The 26,143-nt window shown below is 44.0% G+C and overlaps 1 protein-coding gene across 1 annotated transcript; it reads left to right on the top strand.

Annotated features, from left to right (window-relative positions):
• Nucleotides 1–13: 13 nt before the first annotated feature.
• On the top strand, nucleotides 14–25,534 carry LOC101881402 (gamma-aminobutyric acid receptor-associated protein-like 2). The gene is made up of 4 exons (XM_034073770.1): nucleotides 14–151; nucleotides 434–489; nucleotides 21,694–21,866; nucleotides 24,957–25,534. Exons 1-4 carry the CDS (start codon nucleotides 118–120, stop codon nucleotides 25,045–25,047), a joined length of 354 nt encoding a protein of 117 aa, XP_033929661.1. The 5' UTR covers nucleotides 14–117; the 3' UTR covers nucleotides 25,048–25,534.
• Nucleotides 25,535–26,143: the final 609 nt, after the last annotated feature.

The raw sequence follows: 26,143 nt of genomic DNA on the forward strand, positions 1-26,143 counted from the left end.
AGTTCGGGTGGTTGTTAGGGAACGGACCAACCGGAAGTTCCGCCTACCGAGCCGCGGTGTTGTTGTGACAGGCACCGTGACACCGCCAGGCCTGCCACGAGTTCCCACCGCTGCACCATGAAGTGGATGTTCAAGGAGGACCACGCACTGGGTAAGGATGGGCTCTGGCTGGGCACTGCTCGCCGCCTCTCGTGTTGCTGTGTGTTCCGGTTGGTTCCCCGGGTCGGACGGCCTGTGTCTGGGCGGACAGCTGTCCGAGGCCCGCGGTAGCGAAGGGTGGCGCGATGCCCGAGGACGCATTCCTGAACAGCCGGAGGTCCCCCTCGGGGGGGGGGCAAGGCGACTACGAACCCCACAGGCTGCTGTTCCTGCGGGCCTGGGACACCGTCGGTTTCGTTACCGTGCAGTGACTAATTGCGAGTTTTGTTCACAGAGCATAGATGTGTCGAGTCGGCAAAAATCCGAGCCAAATACCCTGATCGTGTCCCGGTGAGTAACCAAGCCAGCTTCATCTGATTGCTGCGAAGCAAAGATGGATAAGCTGCTTCCATCCTGTCCTCTCATTTAATCAGATCCTACTGTGAAATACAAGCTCACTCCTCTAATCGAGATAACAAGGTTTTATTGAGGGACAAAGTCAATAAAGCAAAAGCAACAGCGCTGGGCACATGACCATAGCCAGAGGTGCGCTGATTAGCATTTGTTACAGGTTTATATACTTTCACTATTGTATTAGTCACATACATATTCATAATTCCCGTGTATAGGCGGGGAATATTATAACTAGCTCCAAGAACTTATTATCATAAGTCTCCTCCTCTTGGCGTCTGCGCACTGCTCTCCAGTGATTGTGGGCAGGGGTCTTGAGGATGAAGTAAACAGTCTTCCTCTTGTGAGTAGGGGTCTTCAAGATGAAGTAAGCAGTCTTCCTCACTGTACTTTTCACCTTTGGCACAGTTGGACGCCCCAGTAATCACACAACTCGTTAAAACCAGCCATATCTGTAATTATTCTGATAACTAGCAAAGATTTAGAACAGTGTGACCTTCCTGCAAAATTTATTGCAGGATGTGCAGACAAGGAGTATCTGAAGCTAGCAGATATTTGGGAGGCTCTGTCTCTAAACTAACTGATAAGTAGAGGGATGGTGTGAAATAATTCACTTATGTTTAGTGGGGCCACTAAATCCTGTTATCTCGCCACAGACTTGCAACACAAACATTGTTCTTTAAAGCTAAAGGTACTTAGTGTGAAAGAATTTACTCATGCTTAGTGGGGCCACTAAATTCCACAGGCTTACAACATAAACATTGTTATCTTTCTACAGCCTAAGTTAAGCTAAAAGTACTTTATATTTTCCAGGCACTAGCTTTTCTTATATCAACTCCCCCCCCCCCCCTTCTTTTACCTTTACAAATTCTTTTGCTATGTGGTTCTGTTTTGCTCAAGAGTTCTGGCCATTTTCAACTTGTTGTCTAATCTTGGGTCTTTAGCGAGCTTTGTTTCTGTTATTTCAAACTCATACAGTTATATCCACATAGCAACACCTATGATTTGTGAAAGCCAATACATTTATGTGTTTATCACTCTACTAAGGGAATTAATCTTTCCTTGTGTCTTCTTAGGTGTTTTAAAGAGGCCCCAAACACATCTAACTAATCCAACATCCTCTCTTCTGCCCCAGTGCACAAGTAAGCAAGAGTGCCCGATCTAAGCACTTTCCAGGCATATTTATGCTTTATCAGTATCCTGATTTCTTCTAATGGCAATTATATCCCAGTAAATACCTTCAGTGTCCTGAGGATTCATTCTGTGCCTGATCCCAAGAGCAATAAGTTCTTTAAACCTTGACAGTCTTCCATCCTGGCTCTATGGGGAAGATGATTTTCTCTCATGTATCCATGTCTATAACCACTTAGCGTGGTAAATTTCCCCATGCAAATCCTGTTTGAAGAGCCAGTGCAAGTGGTGACTTTTCCTTTTTGCATTAATAACTCCCTACCTGCTAATTAGTGAATGAGTTTTCCTCTTCACACCACAATTCCTTTTATAATCGTTCAGTCAGATGACCACACTTCACATCTTTGTTACAGCTAGCAGCACGTCCATGTTCTTGACATACCTGCTTGGGAGTAAAATTTCCCACATCTAGTCTGATCACATGCCAGTTGGTGCCACTTCTGTCTGGCCTTTTGGTAAATAGCATCCATTAGGTAGTGCAGCCTGGAGAAGAACCTCTAATCCCATTGACTTTGCTGCTGAGCTGCAACTAGTCACAGCACCTTCTCCAGCTGCAGTCTGGCAGGCTGAGCTGATCCTTGCCATTCCCTGCTTGGCTAGCTACCCCCTCATGTACAGACTGCAGCGCGCTAGTGACCATCCATCTCCACAGATACCCATTTGTCCATTTCAAGAATATCCCTCATAACCCTAGGGGAAGAAGAAACACTTAAATTCAGTGTGAGACAGAATTACATGATGCTGTATCAGGAATGGACAGCAATGTGTGGATGGATACAGGAGTTAAATCTCAAATTGCAGTGTGATGCTTTTTCTGGGCCAGTACATGTTTTATGCATGATTGGGGAAACAGGTGGTCTAAGGGTTAAAGTTTTTCTAGAAGCAGTTCACCAACAGCCTCAACTTTGATTTATGACAGTTTCTGCATTATGAAGCTAAAATGCTTAGTGTGTTATTGTAATCTTAAAAATTCAAAAGTATCAGTTGTTAAGGCTTCAGTATGCCTTTCAGGTTGTTCTTGGTCTGCTTTACAGGTCCCTCAAACTAAACTGAGGGGGCAGGTCCTATGCCCTCCTTTTATTTCTGTAGGCAGATCTGAAGAAATTATAAGGAAAACCCTCTCCACATCATAAGATAGCATATTTTGTAAATTTACTTGGGCATTACCTGGATGATGTGGCAATGGGGAATGCAGAGCTAAGGAATGGAGACACTGTAAGCCTTATTTCCTCATGTGCTATATTTTTTCCTTTAAGAACTAGCCTGTGTAGAGGAATAAGCATTAAGTCCTTTTCACAAATAATACTTAATTCTCTTTCTTCCTGTATCTGTTGCTTTCTGTTTGTTTTGTTTGTGGCCATCCTGTAGTAAATTTCTGATTTCCTAACCTAAAGTAAGATACTCTAATATCAGTCCAGCATAATACAAAGCAGAGAATAGCATCAGTGAATCCTATCTTGATGACAGTAACACAGTGGAACAAACAATGTGCCTTAGAGTGCAGGTATATACAGAATAACACGTGTGAAAATAAAAAAAAATTGATTTTCAGAGCTAAATTCAGTATGTTATTGCAGACCTGAGTCTACAGACATCCTAAAATAGTGGTTAACACAGGCAGCATTTTTTTCAGAGTTGCAAGCAAATGTTTTTTCCTAGCTGTTAACAGGAGCAAGAAATGTAACTTACAACTGCTAGATAAAGCTAATTATGTGCTAACACATAGATATATCCAAACAAAACAGGGGAAGATGAAGTTTTATTCCCAATGTTATGATCAAGGTGATTTTTGGAATACCCTTCATAAGCCTCTCAAAAAACCCCATGTGATTAACATCTCTGTAATAATGAGTTTAGATTTAGGAGACCAGGTACATGAGTAATTCCAGAGGATGCAAGTATACCTGTGTTAAGTAATAACTTTACTTTTTATCTACAGATGCACTTAAAATGGCAATAAAACATCAAAAGGTTTCTTTTTGAAATGCAGAGATGAAATGCATCCCTTTAGATAGCACAATCACTCTTGTAAAATTATGAAAAGCATTTGGGTCCCATGTGTTTTGCTAACCCTTCAGACCTGGGAAGGCATTTAAATTTATACACTGATCAGAAAACAAAAATACTTCACAGTTCCTACAGCAACCCTTCTACACCACCTATGTTCAAGATAGATGAAATGTCATCTCCAATGTAACTAAACCAGTACTAGATGAATTTAGATGGTCTTTCCTCAAAAATTTATTTTGCTTCTACCTGTAAACCACTGCTGCAACCCTCTTATAATGACATTGTCAGATGCTTGGGGTGGTTGTGCTTTGAGAGAAAGAACTGCTGCTCACAGCCCCTCAACTATGGCTCCCAATTTTACTTCAGTGCCTTTCTTTCCTCCCTACCAACAGTAGCTTCCCAGAAGTAACTCACATTTAATTTCCATGCTTGTGCCTCAAGCATTTTCTCCTGGTCTGGTTTCATAACCAGTTAATGGTTTGTAACAAGTAAAAGGAAGCAGCATCACAGCCCTAGCTCATCCTTTTCTCTACTGCTTCTGGGCTTATGGCAAAGCTGATTTAACTCCTAGTGAAAAGCTACACTGAGTTTTGGGCTCGTTGATTGTTTTTCTATGAAGGCAGTAGTTCAATTTACTCTGAAAATACTGAGATCAGTAAGTGCTCCAGCCTGCCTAAGGTGAGCAGTGGAAGCACCCTGCAAAAATCAAAACCTTGCTTTTACAAAGGTACTGGGATGTTAGCATGTTGTCTCATGAACTGCAGCCATTAGGGTTCCGCTCAAGCAGACTGTTTACTTCTACACTTGGACAGAAACACTTGTTTCCATGATCTGGTTTTGACTTCCTTAAAGAAGGCAGCTCTGCCTTGTTACTGTGATTGAAAACAGAATGGTGTTTCCAACAGTGAATCTGTTAAAGACATCCCACTCAAAACAAGGATTATAGTTTCTTTGTTCTGGCTAATAGGGACCATTGGTCTACGTACTAGTTTGGGAAAGTCAGGGACCTATCCTGTAATACAAATATGCTCATTTTACGCATGCCTTGGTAATCTCAGTGCCTTCATATGCTCTGCTGCTCCCCTCACCGTTTGGTTGTCCTCACTAACCATCAACTGTGGGTGCTTCATTTCCCCTACTTACCCCTCCCCACAACTCTGTTTCCCTGTCTGTCCTGGGTTCAGCAGTAGCAGTCATTTTTTCTCCTTCTTAGTAGCTGGTGCAGAGCTGTGTTTTTGACTTTATTACTATTGGTGGTAGCAGTAGTGGTTTGTGTTATACGTTAGTTACTGGGCTGTTCTTATCTCAGCCCATGGGAGTTACATTCTTTAGATTCTCCTCCTCATCCCTCCAGGAGTGGGGGGTGGGGGGGCAGGGAAGAAAGGGAGAGAGTGAGCAAGAGGGCTGAGTGGCTGACTTATAGCCTGGGTTTAAACCATGACAGTTCTTTTTGGTGCCCAACATGGGGCACAGAGGGTTGAGATAATAACAGATCTGACTGGAGTGTGTCTAATCATATTTGTGATAAGCTTTCATTGTTTCGGATTAATAGTCACTTGTCACAGTGCTGGTTTATTGGCTCTCAAATTTCTTGTGCCTCATCTCACAGTTTCAGTATGTCATACCTTACTTACAGATGGTATTTGTTATGTAAGTGTTTATCAAGTGGGGGGCTTGGGCTAAGGTTCTTGTCTCAGTGTACTTTATGGTAATGACTTGTAATACAATAGAATCATTGATCATGAAACTGATCTGGCTTATGTTCCCATTGTGGTCACCACCTTTATAATTTGGGAGGTATATAATAAAAGTGCTTAGCAATTACACATCTTTTTTCTCTTTCTCGGGTGGTCAACCTATGAGAGAGATATTCTCTTACCCTCCCAACCCCCCCACGCAGACCGTTTACAGCATTATTTGAGAGTTTTGAAGGTTTTGAATGGCCTTTAAATACCCTTGAGACCTGTTTGCTGATTGTGATGGAGATCACTATGTTAGCACATATACGGAGTGTGTTTTGCCCAGGACTATTTTGTCTGGTCCTGAGAGTTAAGCAGAGTCGGGTTTGGGTCTTGTCTAGGGTTAGACAATGGTATAGGAGGACCAAGAGATTTTCCCCAAGGCTGGACAGCCATGAGTGGCAGGGTGTGTGGGACGGTATAGGCAAGTATCTAGGCCAATGGGCCCCTCCAGTGCTTTGGAATTTCACCACTGAGCAAGTACAAAATACAGAAAAATTAGTAAAACAGTTAAATGAGGTGTGTTGTCATCCTGGCCATAGCAGAGATGGACAAATCATGGCAACGTGCTGGGGCTTGGCCTATGCTTACAGGGCCTTCTTTAACACTGTCCAGCACCTTCAAAAGGAAAAAAATGTCCCTGGATCTGAGGGCAAAGCAACAGTCAGCGCAGCTACACCAGCCCCAGCGATATGTACAGTAGCTACCCAAACTTTGGCTGCAACAGACAGCACGACTACTCCAGCAACAAGTACAGTAGCTACACCAGCCCCAGCGACAACTACAGTTGTTACTCAAACCACAGTGATAATCACTGCAGCTAAACCAGAGGACCAATTCGTATCAATAACAGTTGCCCCCATACACAAGAGGAAAAGCAAAAAAAAAGGCAAGAAAGATGAAGCAAGATGAAGAAACAATGTACTCACCACCTGGGCCCAGCATCTGATAAGGAGTCATCATCACGTGATGAAGAAGTGACTTCTCGACCTTGGAACTCAACCGAGCTATGGAATATGCAAAAAGATTTTACCCATTGTTGGGGGTCGAGCATGGGTGCTTGAACAGGCCTACAGCAAGCTGTGAGAAAGTGAACTTATGACCCCAGGTTAAAAGAAGAAGAAGTGTCAAGATCAGCAAAACAGGAATGCAATAACAGGATGCCAGTAATTGCAGAAGCATGATGTAACGCCAAGCTGAAGCGAAGGTGTGAAACCAATCAGGAGAGGTAAAGGGGAGCATTTTGTGAATCTACATCGTATCGGTGTTTTCTCCCCTCCACCTGGCCGCGGCATTCTGGTGACCCCGACGTGATACCAGGAGAGAGAGAGACCGCGGACGAGAGAAGGTGGAGATCCCGGCTGCCTGAGAGAGGCAGGCTGCCCGAGAGAGGCAGGAAAAGAGCTCAAATTACGTGGCCACGGCTGACCGGTGAGTCAGGCAGACTGCGGTCTGGTTCGGGATGGGTTTCGCTGTATCAGCGATGGAAAAGGCTACGATAGAAGGAGTGCTATGCGTAGCGAAGAAAACAGGGTACTCGATACCCCGACAGGAACTTGTGGACTTTTTATTTTGGTGCCGACGAAGGGGGTTGTTAGAAAATACGGGACAGTTATTCTCCAAAGATCAATGGCGTAAGATAGGGGAAGAATTGTGGGAGTCGGTGAAGCTTTTAATCTCGAGACTTGGGAGAAAATTACTAAGGAAGAAGCCCCTGATTTATGGATGTTTTCAGTCCTTCCTAAGGTGAAGGGAGCAACCCTTAAAGAGACAGACCTAAAGTTAATGTTGAAATGGTCGAAGACACGTTACCCAGAGATTTATGAGTCTACCGGATTTGAGATATCCTTGTGGAATGGGGCAAGAGTTAAGCTGTGGAATGCAGCCACGAAAGGCAATGAAGCTGTGAAAGGAGTTAAGCTGTGGAATGCAGCCACGAAAGGCAATGAAGCTGTGAAAAGAGTTAAGCTGTGGAATGCAGCCACGAAAGGCAATGATGCTGTGAAAAGTTTGTTAGTCATTTGGAGAACTGTTTTAGAAATGCTAAAGTCAAAAAATGAGATCATGGAGACCAGCGTGCCCCCCCCCCCCCCCCCCCCCCCCCCCCGAACCTCCACTGGTTGCCGCTGCAGCAGCGAAGACTGAGGACGGGGATGAAGACGATCCTTTCAACCTGAGCCCTATTGACCCCGAGAAGGAGCCTGTGCACGTTCATCAGTTTGCTGTTGCTGCTCCTGAGATTCTGACACCTGATAATGCCGATGCTGACCTGGATGGTGCTCTTGACCTGGAGCCTATTCATCCGGAAAAGAAGCCTGATTTATATCCCCCATATCCTCATGATAAATGGGTAGCTGTAAAGGGAGAAGTGAGATGGGTGGGGGATGTGGATGTATTGCACGGTTTCCCATGGTGTGTGTGCTTCTCACCCGAGATGGGAAGGTCTCTTGTATGCTCTTATCAGGGGTATCGGGCAGAATGTGTCAGACCGTGGAGTTGGGACCCCATATGCAACTCCTGTGATACAGTCTCTCTGTGATACTCATGTACTAGAAGTTGGTAAATATAAGTATGTCCATGTTTCTATTGACCCTTGGAAACCTTTAGAGGTATTGCTGGCTACTTCTTCCAACATAGGCTGGCCACCTGTGTCGGAACGAGTGTGCATTTTGGTCAGTATAAAAGCCCAAGCCTCATGCGATGTGAGGGAGGCAAAGCCTCTGCGGGGACGCTCGCTAAGGTTGAGCCTGCCACCCCACATTCTGATGATGCTTCTCGGAGCTGGTTTCCTGATAGTCTTCACAAGGTCCTTGTGCTATGCTGTGCATGTGGGACTGTGTAGAGGGAGTAATGATTGTCTGGATTTTGTGTTTCAAATATTGTAGTTGTGTGGAGTGTGCTTGTGGGATCCCATACGTGTGTGTGTTTGTAATGAGGGCAGACAGTGTTCTGTGTATTTTTTTGCTGTCAGGTTCATGTAAAAGTTTTAACAGGTAGCGGTTTAACCTTTCGGGCAAGAAAAGGTTAATGCAAAAGTGCAGTTGCCGATAGGCCGGTGGTTTTAGCTGTGCAAAGCAGGATGAGCGACTTTGAAAAAAAAAAAAAAAAAAGATAGAAAAAAAAATGAAAAAAATAGAAAAAAATAGGAAAAAAATAGAAAAAAATAGAAAAAAAAGGGTAATGATAACACATTCTAGCTGTTATTAATGACTGCAGTTTTGATGTATATTGCTTCAACCTTGTTTTCCAGACAATATGCATGTGTAATCCAAAAAAAAAAAAAAAAAAAAAAAACCATCACTTGAGGGCAACTGAAAATTAACAGCTTGAATATGCATGCTTGTAAAGTAGCTGTTATTAGAGGTTGTGATTTTGCATATAAAACCACCTGTATTTACTAGCCAGTTGCTAATAAGAAACTATACCTTGTATTGTATGGATTTGTCACTTGTAAAAGAGATGTTAAAGAATGCAAATTTGCAGCAGCTTCTTGAAAATGCTAAGGTAAAAGCTAGAAATATTCTAATATGATGGTACTGTTACAAAGCAGGTAATGGAACAAATTAAGAGGGTGGGAGAACTCCACTGGTAAGAAGTTTCTTTGATTAGTCCCTCGCTGCCATTAGCATCTTCAACATGCTGATGCACTCTGTGATAGTTACTCTGCTAATGTAAATCTGTGTGTGCTTTGCTGTAGTAGTGACTTGTTACTGGGTTAAGCAGGTGAAACTCTGCATTGACAACAAGGTGCAAGGACTGAGATTGAACAAATGCCTGCTACCACAATCAAGGGCAAGACTGAGTTGGCCTCTGTGTTTGCCACCAAGAAGAACCTTTACCTCCGCTGCTGGCTGCAACCAGCAGGTGTAGAGTGGTGGAGACACATGCCATGCCAGATTTGGTACATGAGCTCTGAATAACTCTGAGGGATACAGCAAGGCCATGAGAGGCCCGAGGAAGCCTAAGCAAGCAAGATAAGAAGAAGCTGTAATTCACTGAGTTATGAGAACTGTGGACTGTTGGCAAGTGTTCGAGGTCAAGTTCTCACACCTGTGCTTAACCAATTATATGTTAGTCACTAAGGGTCTTCAAGACAAGTATCTAATCATGATATGCCAAATTGCTGTAGGTGTGTGTAAGCAATAGTATATAAGGAGTTAATGCTTTGTAATAAATGGCTTTTTGTCTGAATAAAAAAAAAAAAAAAAGGGGGAGTGTAACTCCTTGACTGTTAACACTGTACAGTTTACTTCTGCAGCTGCTTCACATCCCCTTTGCATTAGAATGCTTCTGGGCATGTGTTGTATGAATCTTTCTGATCATCCAGAATCTATTCACAAGAAATTGTTTGAACTTAAAGAAAATACTGTAGAAACAAATCCTATAGACTCTTGGTTAAAATCGTTAGGAATAAGTAATTGGTTAAGGAGTTTAATCATGATGTTTAGCGGACCAATAATGATTATGTTGTTAATTTTGTTTTTTGGACCTTGTTTGTTACAATGTATTATGCAACGCATGCAGCAGATGACGAACACCTTATTTGAAAAAAGAGGGGGAGATGTTGGGGGTCGAGCATGGGTGCTTGAACAGGCCTACAGCAAGCTGTGAGAAAGTGAACTTATGACCCCAGGTTAAAAGAAGAAGAAGTGTCAAGATCAGCAAAACAGGAATGCAATAACAGGATGCCAGTAATTGCAGAAGCATGATGTAACGCCAAGCTGAAGCGAAGGTGTGAAACCAATCAGGAGAGGTAAAGGGGAGCATTTTGTGAATCTACATCGTATCGGTGTTTTCTCCCCTCCACCTGGCCGCGGCAACCCATCAACCAGGGGAGCACATCATCACCTGGTTGCTCCAATGCTGGGATAATAGGGCCGACAGTCATTAACTAGAAGGTACAGAAGCCAAGCAGCTGGGATCACTTGCTAGAGAAGGGGGAATTGACAAAGCAATTGCAAGAGAGAAAAAGACCCTCAGCCTTTGGAGGCAGCTCTTGGCAGATGAGAAAGAAAGGTTTCCATACAAGGACAATGTTATGAGTCGTTCGGCCAAGTGGACTACTTAGATACTCGGGGATAATAGATACTACTAGATACTACTAGACTCGGGGATAATAGATACTACTTAGATACTCGGTTAGATAACCGAGTCTTGGAAGGCTGACGCAGGGACTGTGAAAACCTAGACCTTTTGCCCACTGTAGGAGATGATCTGGTTCGAGACCATCTTAAGAACCTGAATGTACACAAGTCCATGGGACCTGATGAAATCCATCCGCGGGTCCAGAAGGAGCTGGCGAATGAAGTTGCAAAGCCACTGGCCATCATATTTGAAAAAGCATGGCAGTCAGGTGAAGTTCCTGACGACTGGAAAAAGGGAAATATAACCCTCATTTTCAAGAAGGGGAAAATGGATGACCCGGGGAATTACAGACCAGTCAGTCTCACCTCTGTGCCTGGCAAAATCTTGGAGCAGATTCTCTTGGAAGGCATGCTAGGGCACATGAAATACAACAAGGTGCTTGGTGACAGCCAGCATGGCTTCACTAGGGGGAAATCCTGCCTGACCAATTTGGTGGCCTTCTATGACGGGGCTACAAAAGTGATGGACAGGGGTGGAGCAGTTGACGTCATCTACCTGGACTTGTGCAAAGAGTTTGACACTGTCCTACATGACATCCTTGTCTCTAAATTGGAGTGTCATCAATTTGACAGGTGGACCACTCGGTGGATAAAGAACTGGCTGGATGGTTGCACTCAAAGAGTTGTGGTCAACGGTTCAATGTCCAGCTGGAGAGCAGTAAAGAGTGGTGTCCCTCAGGGATCGGTGTTGGGACCAGTCTTGTTTAATATTTTTGTTGCTGACATGGACAATGGAATTGAGTGTGCCCTCAGCAAGTTTGCCGATGACACCAAGCTGTGTGGTTCGGTTGATACGCTGGAGGGAAGGAATGCCATTCAGAGGGACCTTGACATGCTTGTGAGGTGGGCTGATGCCAACCTCATGAAGTTTAACCATGATAAGTGCAAGGTCCTACACCTGGGTGGGAGCAATCCCAGGCACAGCTGCAGGTTGGGTAAAAAGGAAATTCATGGTAGTCCTGCGGAGAAGGACTTGGGGGTGTTAGTCAATGAGAAAATGAACATGAACCAGCAGTGTGCACTTACAGCCCTGAAAGCCAACCGTATCCTGGGCTGCATCAAGATGAGTGTGACCAGCAGGTCGAAGGAGGTGATGCTGCCCCTCTACTCTGCTCTCGTGAGACCTCACTTGGAGTATTGTATGCAGTTCTGGTGTCCTCAACATAAAAAGGACATGGTACTGTTAGAACAAGTCCAGAGGAGGGCCACAAGGATGATCAGGGGACTGGAGCACCTTCCATATGAAGACAGGCTGTGAAAGTTGGGGCTGTTCAGCCTGGAGAAGAGAAGGCTGCATGGGGACCTCATAGCAGCCTTCCAGTATCTGAAGGGCGCCTACAGGAATGCTAGAGAGGGACACTTCATTAGGGACTGTAGTGATAGGACAAGGGGTAATGGGTTAAAACTGAAACGGCAGAGGTTTAGACTGGATATAAGGAAGAAATTCTTTCCTGTTAGGGTGGTGAGGTACTGGAATGGGTTGGCCAGGGAGGTAGTGAATGCCCCATCCCTGGCAGTGTTCAAGAGCAGGTTGGATGAAGCCTTGGGTGATATGGTTTAGTGTGAGGTGTCCCTGCCCATGGCAGGGGGGTTGGAAATAGATGATCTTGAGGTCCTTTCCAATCCTAATTATTCTATGATTCTATGTTAGAGCATGCAAATTTACAGTAGCTGCTAGATGATGCTAAGGCAAAAGCTAGAAAAATTCTAATATGATGGTAGTGTTGTAAAGCAGGTAATTGAACAAATTAAGAGGGTGGGAGAGCTCCACTGGTAAGAAGTTTCTTTGGCTAGTCCCTCGCTGCCATCAGCATCTTCAGCATGCTGATGCACTCTGTGATAGTTACTCTGCTAATGTAAATCTGTGTGTGCTTTGCTGTAGTAGTGACTTGTTACTGGGTTAAGCAGGTGAAACTCTGCATTGACAACAAGGTGCAAGGACTGAGATTGACCAAATGCCTTCTACCACAGTCAAGGGCAAGACTGAGTTGGCCTCTGTGTTTGCCACCAAGAAGAACCTTTACCTCCGCTGCTGGCTGCAACCCAGCAGGTTTGGAGTGGTGGAGACACATGCCGTGCTAGACCTTGATATGAGGGATGGCCTCTGCTGTTATCAGAGAGCCATCCAGTAGAAAAAAGGCAGGCCCAGCTGTGTACAGCTATCAACAGGACCATACTGACTGCCAGAGAAACATATAAAGCCACAGAACTCAACAACATAAAGAAATGGCAATGACAGAAATCTTTGTAATATGTGTTCTATTATGTGTGACCATGGGTAATGGACAAGTATACTGGGCACATCTGTTAAACTCCCATTATTCCATCCTGTTACATGGTATGTAGGATTCACTGGTATGCCACATGTTATACAGGTTCAAGTGACTTCGAATCAGACTAATCTCAATGAAGTAATGCTTCCTAGAGTAGTGGGTTGTTATGTTACACAAGTCAAGCAGTGATAGAGCAGTCACGCCAAATTGTAAAAAACTTTTAGTAAAACTAAAAAGGGGGAGATGTGGAGACAGTGTTCTCACAGGAGAATGGGTATTTGGTACATGAGCTCTGAATAACTGATAGATACAGCAACACCGTGAGAGGCCTGAGGAAGCTTAAGCGAGCAAGATAAGAAGGTGGAATTCACTGAGTGATGAGAACTGTGGACTGTTGGCAAGCATTCAAGGTCAAGTTCTCACACCTGTGCTTAACCAATTACATTTTAGTCACTAATAGTCTTCAGGACAAGTATCCAGGTGTGTGTAAGCAATAGTATATAAGGAGTTAATGCTTTGCAGTAAATGGCTTTTTATCTGATCATATGGATCTCTGACTGAGTCCATTTTGTGGCAGCCTGGCACATCAGTCCCACAGAAGTATAAGGCTCTGGTAGATACCGGTGCACAGTGTACCCTGATGCCATCGAGCTGTCCAGGGGTGGAACTCATCTGTATTTCTGGAGTGACAGGAGGATCCCAAGAGTTGGCTGTACTGGAGGCTGAAATCAGACTGACTGGAGGAAATGGCAAAAGCACCCTGTTGTGACTGGTCCAGAGGCTCCATGCATCCTTGGCATGGACTACCTCAGGAGAGGGTACTCTAAAGACCCAAAAGGATGCCAATGGGCTTTTGGTATTGCTGCTTTGGAGACTGAGGAAGTTGAGCAGCTGTCCACCTTGCCTGGTCTCTCAGAGGATCCTTCTGTTGTGGGGTTGCTTAAAGTCAAAGAACACCAAGTGCCAGTTGCAACCACAACAGTGCACTGGCGGCAATATCGCACCAACTGGGACTATAAGCTGTTCCGTAGACTGGAGAGGCAGGGAGTGATCAGCAGGACCCGCTCACCTTTTAATACCCCCGTATGTCCAGTGCGAAAGTCTAACAGAGAGTGGAGACTAACAGTCGACTATCGTGGCCTGAATGAGGTCACACCACCCTTGAGTGCTGCTGTACTGGGCATGCTAGAACTCCAGTATGAATTAGAATCAAAGGCAGACAATTGGTATGCCACGTTTGACATTGCCAATGCATTTTTCTCAATTTCTTTGGCAGCAGAGTGCAGCCCACAATTTGCTTTTACTTGGAGGGGTGTCTAGTTCACTTGGAACCGACTGCCCCAGGGGTGGAAACACAGCCCTACCATCTGCCACGGACTGATCCAGACTGCACGGGAACACTTGCAATATATTGATGACATTATTGTGGGGGGCGATACAGCAGAAGAAAGAAGTTTTTGAGAAAGGGAGGAAAATAATCCAAATCCTGCTGAAAGCCAGTTTTGTCATAAAACGGAGTAAGGTCAAGGGACCTGCACGGGAGATTTGATTTTTGGGAATAATATGGCAAGATGGACGTAGACAGATCCCCACAGAAGTGATCAACAAGGTAACAGCAGTGTTTCCACCAACTGATAAGAAAGAAACACAAGCTTTCTTGGGTGCTGTGGGGTTCTGGAGAATGCACATCCCAAATTACATCTATATGATGTGACGTGGAAGAAGAATGACTTCAAATGGGGCCCTGAGCAACAACAAGCCTTCGAGCAAATTAAACGCGAGATACTTCATGCAGTGGCCCTTGGACCAGTCTGGACCTGTCCAGATGTAAAAAATGTACTGTACACTGCAGCCGGGGAGAATGGTCCTACCTGGAGCCTCTGGCAAAAAGCTCCAGGGCAGACTCGAGGTCGACCCCTTGGTTTTTGGAGTCGGGGATACAAAGACTCTGAGGCCAGCTATGCCCCAATGGAGGAAGAAATATTGGCAGCCTATGAAGGAGTTCAAGCTGCTTTGGAAGTGATTGGCACTGAAGCACAGCTCTTCCTGTCACACCGCTTGCCAGTGCTGGGCTGGATATTCAAAGGCAGGGTCTCCTCTACACATAGAATCATAGAATAGTTAGGGTTGGAAAGGACCTTAAGATCATCTAGTTCCAACCCCCCTGCCATGGGCAGGGACACTTCACACTAAACCATATTACCCAAGGCTTCATCCAACCTGGCCTTGAACACTGCCAGGGATGGAGCATTCACAACCTCCCTGGGCAACCCATTCCAGTACCTCACCACCCTAACAGTAAAGAATTTCTTCCTTATATCCAAAGTTCCTTATATCCAACTGATACTACATGGAGTAAGTGAGCTGCACTAATTACACAACGAGCTCAAATAGGAAATCCCAGTCGTCCAGGAATTCTAGGAGTCATCATGCACTGGCCAGAGGGTTAAGATTTTGGAATCTCACCAGAGGAGGAGGTGATGAGTGCTGAATAGGCCCCACCATATAATAAATATTCAGAAAGTGAAAAGCAATATGCCTTGTTTACTGATGTGTCCTGCACTATTTGTGGGAAAGCGTCGGAGATGGAAGGCAGCCGTATGGAGTCCATGATGACAAGTTGTAGAAACTGCTGAAGGAGAGGGTGAATTGAGTCAGTTTTCTGAAATGAAAGCCATCCAGCTGGTCTTAGACATTGCTGAACGAGGAAAGTGGCCAGTAGTTTATACTGACTGATGGATGGTGGCAAATGCCCTGTGGGGGTGATTGCAGCAATGGAAGCAGAGCAACTGGCAACGCAGAGGTAAACCCACCTGGGCTGCTGCACTGTGGCAATATATCGCTGCCCAGGTGCAGAACCTGGTGGTGAAGGTACTCCCTGTACATGCCCATGTACCTAAAATTTGGGCCACTGAGGACCACCAGGAAAACCAACAGGTGGATAAAGCTGCTACGATTGAAGTGTCTCAGATGGACTTAGATTGGCAACATAAGGGTGAATTATTTTTGGCCCGGTAGGCCCATGACACTTCAGGCCATAAGGGCAGAGATACAGATGGGCCCATGATGGAGGGGTGGACTTTCCAATGGACACTATTGTCCAGGTTAATCATGTGTGTGAAACATGTGCTGCAATTAAACAAGACTAATGGTTAAAGCCTCTCTGGTATGGAGGATGATGGCTGAAGTATGAATATGGGGAGGCCTGGCAGATTGACTATATCACACTCCCACCAACCCACCAGGGCAAGTGCCATCATGGTGGAAGCAACCACCAGATGGCTGGAAACATGCACTGTGCCCCACGCCACTGCCCGGAACACTATCCTGGGCTATGAGAAACAGATTTTGTGGCAACATGGCACCCCAGAGAGAATTGAGTCAATGGGACTCATTTCCGGAACAACCTTATAGGCACTTGGGCCAAAGAACATGGCATTGAGTGGGTATATCACATCCCCTACCATGCACCAGCCTCTGGGAAAACTGAACGGTACAGTGGGCTCTTAAAAACTACACTGAGAGCAATGGGTGGGGGAACTTTCAAGCATTGGGATACACATTTACCAAAGGCCACCTGGTTGGTCAACACCAGAGGATCTGCCAACAGGGCTGGCCCAGCCCAGTCAGAACTTTTACATATTGTAGAGGGGGACAAAGTTCCTGTGGTGCACATAAAGTATTTGCTAGGGAAGACAGTCTGGGTTATTGCTTCAGGTAAAGGCAAACCCACTCATGGGATTCCTTTTGCTCAGGGACCCAGATATACTTGGTGGGTAATGCAGGAAGATAGGGAAGTCCAATGTATATCTCAAGGGGATTTGATTTTAGGGGAAAACAGCCAATGAACTCAATTTTGCCTGCTATGTCGTACTTTTATAGCCCACCAACTAGATGTCTTCAGGTCACCAGCAACTGGACATGGCTTCCCTCCAGCCATTATCCCAGCAGATAATGAACTTTGATAGAACCAGACGAGTTTTTCGGTATAGGAAGCATCAGCAGACAACGAACCAACACTACACGCAGCCTCTCCTGCCCCGAAAGACTTACAAGAAATGGAACCTATCATCATGGACCGAATGAACTCAGCAGCTTTATAGGGATTGGTCCATGCACTAGGGAATGATCTCTCTCTCTGTATGTGTTTGTGTGTGAATGTGTGTATATATGTAAGAGCGATGGTATATTGAAAATGTGGGATTTGACCATGACGTAAATGGTATGGAATAAGGGGTGGATACTGTCCTGGGTTCAACAGTAGCAGGCATTTTTTCTCCTTAGTAGCTGGTGCAGTGCTGTGTTTTTGACTTTCAGGCTGGGAACACTGCTGAGAACACCGCTGAGAACACCAATGTTTTTAGTTGTTGCTATGTAATATTTACTCTGACCAAGGACTTTCTGAGTCTCATGCTCTGCCAGGGAGGAGGGGAAGCCAAGAGGAAGCAGAGACAGGACACCTGACCCAAACTAGCCCAGGAGGCATTCCATACCACAGTGCATCATGCCCAGGCCGTAAACTGAGAGTTACCCAGAAGGGCTAGATCACTGCTCGGTTGGGCTGCTTATCGATGAGTGATATTGTATTCTCTTCCCTTGTTATTTCCCTTATCATTATTATTATTGGTGGTAGCAGTAGTGTTTTTTGTGTTATACCTTAGTTACTGGACTGTTCTTATCCCAGCCCATAGAAGTTACATTCTTTTGATTCTCCTCCCCCTCCCTCCTGGAGATGGGGGGGGGAAGAAAGGTGGGAGTGAGTGAGAGGGCTGTTTGGCTAACTTACAGCCTGGGTTTAAACCACAACACCTGTGGCAGGGTTTCTGCATTCTACTGTCTTCCCTATATGGTTCCTGCAGTCTCAGCACCTTCACCTTTAAATGCTGCTTTGGTTTAGCTTTTTCCTTCTCTGCATATTCATTGACTCACTCTAGGCTTAAATATGTCCTCAACTCCATCCAAAGTTGAGGTTAATATTACTGTTCAGCACCTCTAAAACTACTTTTAAACCTGACAAGTAGCAGAAAGTAGCAGTCTACAAATCACAAGTATTTTGCAAATGCATAGGAAAATCCAAGAACAATCTCTTCCAATAGCCAGGCTCAAATTTTAGAAAAGATGTTTTTTTTACATCATATAACTGCTCATCTGAAAACTAGTCAGGTGCCAAGACAGAACTAACCCTATGTAACCCATTTTCATATTGCAGCTGTATGGGAAATAGGAACATTCCAGTCTGCTCAACAGATTCCCTACAAACCTTCTTGATTAATAGAGGGAAACTAGGTATGTTAAGGTACAGTTTCTGCAATATTTCACCGAAGGACAAAGGTAAATTTCAGGAGCCTGGAAATGTACTGGTTATCTCTTTAGGTACACTACAGGACTCTGCCCTTGCAATGCTATTTCCTAAGTTACAGTTTCTCTTAGCAGTTCACCCTGTAGCCCATCTGCAGTGGCAGCTAGCCATTTTTCATCCTCAGATTACTAATTCAAGTTACCATTCTCCATAATCCCCTGCCTTCTACAGATGCATGCAATGACTCCCTCCCTCACCAATACAACTGGTCTTTCTGCTGGATTTGAGAGGACAGGCTCATACACACAGAATTCAAGTTTTGTTAGTTCTTCAACAAGTAAGAAAGAACTATTCTTATTTGACAAGTCGATCCAAGTGTGAAGTAAAAGGATTTGCTGTAATCAATTCTCAGACTGTGATGTGATATTCACTGAACAGTCCTATATGTAGCTCAGCAGATTGGCTGTACAGGCTGTTTGGAGAACTGCTGTGCCCATTTTTCAAATCCAAAACTATAGCAAGATACCAAAGAACAGAAACCTCAAATCACTAAAGAATTCTTAAGTTCTGATTTCCAGAGGTAAAATCAGTATGTTATTGCAGACCTGAGTCTACAGGCATCCTAAAATAGTGATTAACACAGGCAGCCTTTTTTTTCAGAGTTGCAAGCAAAAGCCTGTTGATGCTGCAAGCATCATCTTATCCAGGCATTTCTGCTTGGGTCCCTACCTGCTTTCTATTACCAAACACTGTGGTATAGGCAGAGAATAGCCCCCTTCCTGAGGAGTTGGCTCAGCAAAGCTTGTGGTTTGTTGGGGCTTTTTTGTTGGTTTTTTTTGTTTGGTTGGTTGGTTTGCAAACTGCAAAGCACTGTAAAAAATGAATATGTGGTCTATGGCCAACTAGAACATTGCATTATACCACAACTCACACCACAATATCAGCTTGGCTATTTAGATACAACATGGCTTCTTCAGCTCTGCACCAAGTTCCCTGAAGGATGCTTATGCCTCTACTTAGCATAACAGTTTCTGATGTAAGGGTACCTGCTGTGTAATGGCACAGTATGTTGCACAGATGAATACAAAAGACTTCAGTGAGGAAAATAAAAAACCTAATGAATACTCTAATGCTCTAGATGGAAACCTGAGAGGCATTTTGGCATCTCTGGTTTGTGCACAAAAGGTGAAATGGCAGATCAGGTAATAAATTAGGCTGGTGCTTCTCCCTCCCATTTACCTAAATTCTGATTTTGTAGCTTCAGTGTTACTGAAATTTATTTCTAATATTTCTTCCTCTTTGGTGATTTTTTTTCTTTTGTTGTATGCTACATGCAGGTTCTATCATCTGTTGGAAACAGCTTGGGGTGTTGTTTAAAGAAGACAGTTAAGTTGGAAGGGTGGAAGTGGTGTGTATATTAAACCTGTATTTATTTGTTTTGTGGGATTTTATTTAGCCCTATGACAGTTTAAATGAGGATAGGCTGTGCTTGTTGTAAACTAGAATTGTGTGTAACAAGATTGCAAGCAATGATGGTCACACTTGCATGTCCTGTGAGGAGTGGCTAAGGACTCTGGGTTTGTCTAGTTTGGAGAGGAGGCTGAGGGGAACCTCATTGCTCTGCAGCTTCCTGAGGAGGTAATGTGGAGAGGGGGGTGTTGATCTCTGCTCTCTGGGATCCAGGGACAGGACACATGGGAATGGTTCAAAGCTGCATCAGGGGAGGTTCAGACTTGACATTAGAAAGCATTACTTTACCATGAGGGTGGTCAAACACTGGAACAAACTTCCTAGAGGTGGTTGATGCCCCAGGTCTGTCAGTGTTCAAGGCATTTGGATAATGCCCTGAATAACATGCTTTAATTTTTGGTCAGTCCTGAATTGGTCAGGCAGTTGGACTAGATGATTGTTGTAGGTCCCTTCCAACTGAACTGTTCTGTTCTATTCTACTTTCTTTTTACATTGTGACAGTGACAAAACAAAGTAAGCGGCATCTGCACAAAGTATCTGTACACTTCCTTGGATCACCTGCTATTGCTCAGGTACTAGCGCTGCAGCCTAGTTAAACTTTTCATTACTCCATTACAGCTGAATGGGGCAAGGAAGGAATATGGTTAAATGGATTCTTCAGTTTCTTACTATCAACTAGAGTAAGTGAAAAGACAGAAGTCCTGGACTCCTTTCAATCACTAGTTAAAGGGAAGTAGTGCAGGCAAGCCACTCTTAAACGTGGAGCTCTGAAGCTTCTCATGCTTCAAACATCTCAGTAGATGCCAATTCCACTCCTGCCCCCAAGCTTTTGTCACAGAATACACTATTTTTGGCTATTGCATGTGGGGAACTTTAAAATAATTAGCCATATTTAAACACAATAGGACATTAGTGTCCTGGTATGAATAAATCACAGAATCACAGAAGGGTTGAGGTGGGAAGGGACGGTCCAACCCCTCCCCACTCAAGCAGGGCTACCTACAGCCAGGTGCCCAGGACAGATGGCTTTGGAGTATCTCCAAGCTGTGAGACTTCACACCTTCCATGGGCAGCCTCTGCCAGTGCTCTGTCACCTGTACAGTAAAAAAATGTTTCCTGATATTCAGAGGAAACCTCCTGTGCTTCACTTTGTGCCCATCACCTCTTGTCCTGTCACTGAACATCACTGAAAACAACCTGGCTCCATTTTCTTTACACTCTTCCTTCAGTTATTTATAAACACTGATAAGATCCCCCTGAGCATTCTCTTCTCCAGGCTGAACAATCCCAGCTTTCAGCCTTTCCTCATACAAGAGATGGTCCAATCCCTTAAACATCTTGGAGGCTTTTTGTTTGACTCTCTCCAGTATGTCCATGTCTCTCCTGTACTTGTTACTGTAAAAGTCAGTTGGAGAAACCCTCTATGTGTTAGTAAGTTAGAACAGTTTGGTCTATTCTACTGTGTTAAAGACACACACACTATTGTTAGTTTAAAATTTAAGCCCACGTACTGAGGAGCCCAGAACTGGACAGAGCACTCAAGTGTGGCTTCACCAGTGTCAGTTCAGGGGAAGGATCACCACCCTGGACCTGCTGGCAATACTTGCAGCCTGAGATACCATCAGCCGTCTTTGCTGCCTGGGCACACTGCTGGCTCATTCTCAACTTGGGATCCACATCACAGTAATTTCATATCTTCAGTGTAGAAAAAGTTAAATGATGTGCATGCTTTCCTATCACAGATTTTTCTTTTAGACATATTGCATCTTTTCACCCCATGACTCCAACAGGCAGAGGAAGTTTTGTGCCACTGTGTATATGAATTTAAGTTTCAGTGCAGTTTAAGATCAGGTTTTACAGTGCTGGACCAGTCTTACCTCTCATTTGGCTGTGATCAAGAAACCTTTTTGTTCCTCCCCTCTGCTCACTGTTGTAAGCCTGCACCAGCAAGTAGTTTCCAAAAGTTGTCTGTTCATAGCAATCCAGAAAAGCCTGACCTTCACACCTGTGCTTTACAGGTCATAGTGGAGAAGGTCTCAGGATCTCAGATTGTTGACATTGACAAGAGGAAGTACTTAGTTCCATCTGACATCACCGTAGCCCAGTTCATGTGGATTATCAGGAAGAGGATTCAACTGCCGTCTGAGAAAGCAATATTCCTCTTTGTAGACAAGACTGTCCCACAATCCAGGTGAGAAGCTATTCACTTGGTATTCAGAACCATGTCTGCAAGCCTGTGCACACCAGAGGGACAGGAACCTGTCTTTGAGGCTTATCTGCTGATTTTAGGAGGGGTTTGGTTACATCTTAATCTGTGATAGTTTTTTCTCATGAGTTTGATAAACATCTGATTTCTTGAGCTAGGCTGAAAGGAAAGATGACTGAAAAAATATATTATGATTTACTTCCATGGCAAGAGGGTGAACTCTGGAGGTATTATGATATCTTTGTTTGATTGTAAGAACATTTACATAATAAAAAAATCCTTCTCAAAAAAATTTGCATGTTGAAAACTCAAAAGCAAACACCATAAATTTTACTGAAAAAACATTAACCTGTCAGCTCACAAAGAAATGATGCTGTTACTTGTTTTAAAAATTACTTATTTTCTTCTGTAAGCACAAAATTACTATAGAAAGGTTTTTCAGATTGCTTTTATATAGGAATAAGTTTCATTGTTGTCTGCTACATACAAAATAATGTAAAGCAGAAGCAGCTACTACAGCTGCTTTTGTTACAAGACGCTTTAATTGTATTTGAGGAAATGTCATGGTGTTACGTGGCTTAGGTAGAATATTATTCTTATTAACCCTTACCTGTGTAAGAGTTCCTCCAGGTAACCTGTGCAGACTGTTAGCACTATTTTTATTTACTTTGTGATACACAATAGGGATCTGTGAGAACTATCTTTCACAGAATCATTAGGTTTGGAAGGGAACTCTGGAAATCATCCAGTTCAACCTCCCTGCCAAGGCAGGACCACCTAGAGCAGGTTACACAGGAACATGTCCAGGTGGGTTTTGAATGTCTCCAGAGAGGGAAACTCCACAACCCCTCTGTGCAGCCTGTTTTAGTGCTCTGCCACCCTCAACGTAAAGCTCTTCCTCATGTTGAGGTGAAACTTCTTGTGTTTTAATTTATGGCCACTGCTCCTCATCCTGTTGCTGGGCACCACTGAAAAGAGTCTGGTGCCATCTTCCTGGTACCCACCTTTGAGATATTTATATGCATTAATGAGGTCCCCTCTCAGACTCCTTCAGACTAAACAGGCCCAGCTCCTGCAATTTCTCTTCATAAGAGAGATGCTCCAGACCCCTGATCATCCTTGTGTCCCTCCACTGGACCCTTTCCACTAGCTCCTTGTCTTTCTTGTACTGAGGCACCCAGAACTGGACACAGTACTCCTGATGTGGACTCACTAGGGTATAGTAGAGGGGGAGGATTACCTCCCTAGACCCACTGGCCACACTTGATACATGGCTCTCAGCCCCAGGTTGTCCCCAAAACTCACTGAAGTTTTCAGACCATACCTGAGACACCATTTTGTGGTGCCTTTCTGCACCCCTTGGCTCACTTCCATACCTCCTTCCCTCTCAACCACTCTGTCAGTCCCCATGAGCTACTCAACTGACTGCTCTTGCCCATATAACTGCCTTGTTACAGCCCCAAAGGCCCTCTATGCTCCTTCACACATCACCTCAGGGACAGGTCTCCACAATCACTCTCGGGCAATGAGTGCAGCCCGCCAAACATTCTGCACAGCCTCCAATGCAACCCCACAGAGGCCAAGGTTACCCCCTACCACAGCTAGGTGGCCTTGTGCCTGCTCCTGCTGCTTTTGCTTCACACCCCAGGGGGTTGGGCACCACCTGCCCGCCCTGTGCGAAGCAGAGGTGCTCCTAGTAGTTTGGCAGTTCCAGCTTCAGCTCTCACCCTCCATGTAGCTGGAGGCCTCAGGGCCTGGGCAAGGAGCATGGCGCTGGACCAGGCTCCTCTTGTGGCAGCATGAGCCCAATGCTTCCTGCTTGCTTTCTTCTGAAAGTATTAGGAATGCCTGTATGTCATCATCTTAACAGTGCTGTAGAACTTCTAGGGACAGGAAAGAAAGGACACATTGTCTCATCTCACATGTTCAGGATGAGATGCCCCATCTCTGCTGGAAAAACAGGGCCTTGAACCTTCAATATTAATAAAAAAATGTTAACTTGTTAACAGACAAAAAAAATCTGATATATTAACAGTTCTGTTCATCTTGTAGGCTGAGTTCATTACACAGACCACTAAACTCTTGATATGCTTCTTATCCAGAAGTTTATCTGGTACTCACCAATTCCCTTCCATTTCAACTACTGCTGCAACTCCTCCCAGCTGCAGTCTTGGGTAAAAAGCCATGCTCATTTCCCCATCATCTCAGGTGAGCTGAGGAGGTGTCACTTGTGCAACTGCCTGATGTCGACTGCCTGTTTCATCTGCAGATAGATGGTTGGAGCAGTTGTACTGGCCAAGTAATTGCTTGGGCTTCTTTTTGTTTTCAAAATGCAGTCTTTGCCCTAAAGACCACAAGTCATCACTTCTAAACAGTACGGAAAACAAAGCTTTTGCTCCCCAGAATAACCCAGAGCTCAAAGAAACAGTCCAAAAAGCACAAGTTTGATAGACTCAAGACAAGCTGAACATTCACAACTACACCAGGTGGATGGAGAAATCAAGTTGCTCACACAAGAAGCAAGAGGTTAATGCAGCTGCATTCAAGGAAGGTGCCACCAGGCTTTTGAGCCTGGTATTAGTCACACCATCGTAAGAGTGATGAGGCACTGGAATAGGTTGCCCAGGGAAGTTGTGAATGCTCCATCCCTAGCGGTGTTCAAGGCCAGGTTGGACAGAGCCTTGGGTGGCATGGTTTAGTGGGAGGTGTCCCTGCCCATGACAGGGGGGTTGAAACTAGATGATCTTAAAGTCCTTTCCAACCCTAACTATTCTATGATTCAGAACCTGAAATATGTTCAGTGACTAATTTCCAGTAAAATAAGGAAGCATTCTGACACATGCATTTGTGAAGAATAACAAACCCCTAGAAACTGCAGAGAGCCCAGGATCATTTTGCTAACTCAGGAATCAACCTCTTTCATATATCCTCATTTTTGTATTTTAATTTATGCACTGATTCACAAGTTTTAGCTTTTATTGATCCTTGTCTATGTAAGGTTTTAACTGCTACTATTTGCAACTGTCATGATCCAAGCAAACCATTTATCTTTGGGTTTTTTTTTCTCCCTTCAAGCTTAACTATGGGACAACTTTATGAGAAGGAAAAGGATGAGGATGGATTCTTGTATGTTGCCTACAGTGGAGAGAACACATTTGGTTTCTGAATGGTGGGTCCTGGCTACCATACCATCTTGCTGTGTATCATGTAAATAGCTGATCGTTTTCTGTTCTGACATCCATAGAAGTTCCTTCTATATATATGCATTTGTAACTGGATTAGTTTCTTAATATATTGATAGGTCTTGCTTTATTAGACTGTTAAATTACAATGAAGAAGTTTTGTTGGTTTTGTGTTTTGTTTTTTTTCTCATGGCTATGAATTCCCAGAGCCTCACTCCTTTGGGGGATACACCCAATGACATGGATTAAATAATAAAGCAAAGTAGTTGGGTTACTAAAACTTGTAAATAAGAATACATTTATTCTGTTTTGAGGTGTTAGTTTAAGAGATAAAAACATTGAATTAGTATTGGGAACACTGGATTTGCTAGCTTATCCTAAGCAGGAGCACAATGTGATTATAATCAATTGAGCTAATATGTTCCTCTTTCTCAATTAACAAACAAGTATAATAAAAATTCCTGTCACAAACTGGCAGTGCTGTCATTTCTTTACCTTAATTTTGGCAAGAAAGTTATACATCGCATTTACTAGATGCTATACAGCTGCTTATATTATTTACTAGACACTGTACAGCTTCTCTACCTTTAGTATGTGGATGATGATACAAAGAAGAAACAATGAACTATCTGTAGGTTCCAAAATGAGTAGCTTCAGAGCTATTAGATCTCATCAGAAGAGCAGTTATGTCTACCCACAAGTCTGGAGGAGTAAAAGCCTCAGTGGAGGAGTAAATACCATAGTCTTTGGAAAGCAGGACCTAGGTGACAAAAGCATAGCATCTAAGGCAGGACACCTAGGAGAAGGAATGATACAAGAGACAAGAGAGCTAGACAACTGGAAGGTATAGTTTGTACATGAATTATTGCAGAGAGAGAAATCATTGGTAAGGAGTATAGATGAAAACAGTTGCATGAGTAGCTTAAATAAAAAGCAGTAGTTGTGTTAGAGGTAGTTATATAAATATACATGTCTTTTCCAAGTAAAAATTCTGTAGGTATTGTAAGGACATTATGGAAGACATTGCCCAGCGAGGTTGTAGATGCCCCATCCCTGGCAGTGTTCAGTGCCAGGTTGGAC

This window comes from Melopsittacus undulatus (genome assembly GCF_012275295.1).
Source record: "Melopsittacus undulatus isolate bMelUnd1 chromosome W unlocalized genomic scaffold, bMelUnd1.mat.Z SUPER_W_unloc_3, whole genome shotgun sequence".
Lineage (NCBI taxonomy): Eukaryota > Metazoa > Chordata > Aves > Psittaciformes > Psittaculidae > Melopsittacus > Melopsittacus undulatus.

Bases quoted from the DNA above. Each gene is read 5' to 3' on its own strand.
- LOC101881402 (XM_034073770.1), top strand. From the start codon at position 118: ATGAAGTGGATGTTCAAGGAGGACCACGCACTGG. The intron at 490-21,693 runs GTGAGTAACCAA...TGTGCTTTACAG, and splicing joins AATACCCTGATCGTGTCCCG to GTCATAGTGGAGAAGGTCTC. The intron at 21,867-24,956 runs GTGAGAAGCTAT...TCTCCCTTCAAG, and splicing joins AAGACTGTCCCACAATCCAG to CTTAACTATGGGACAACTTT.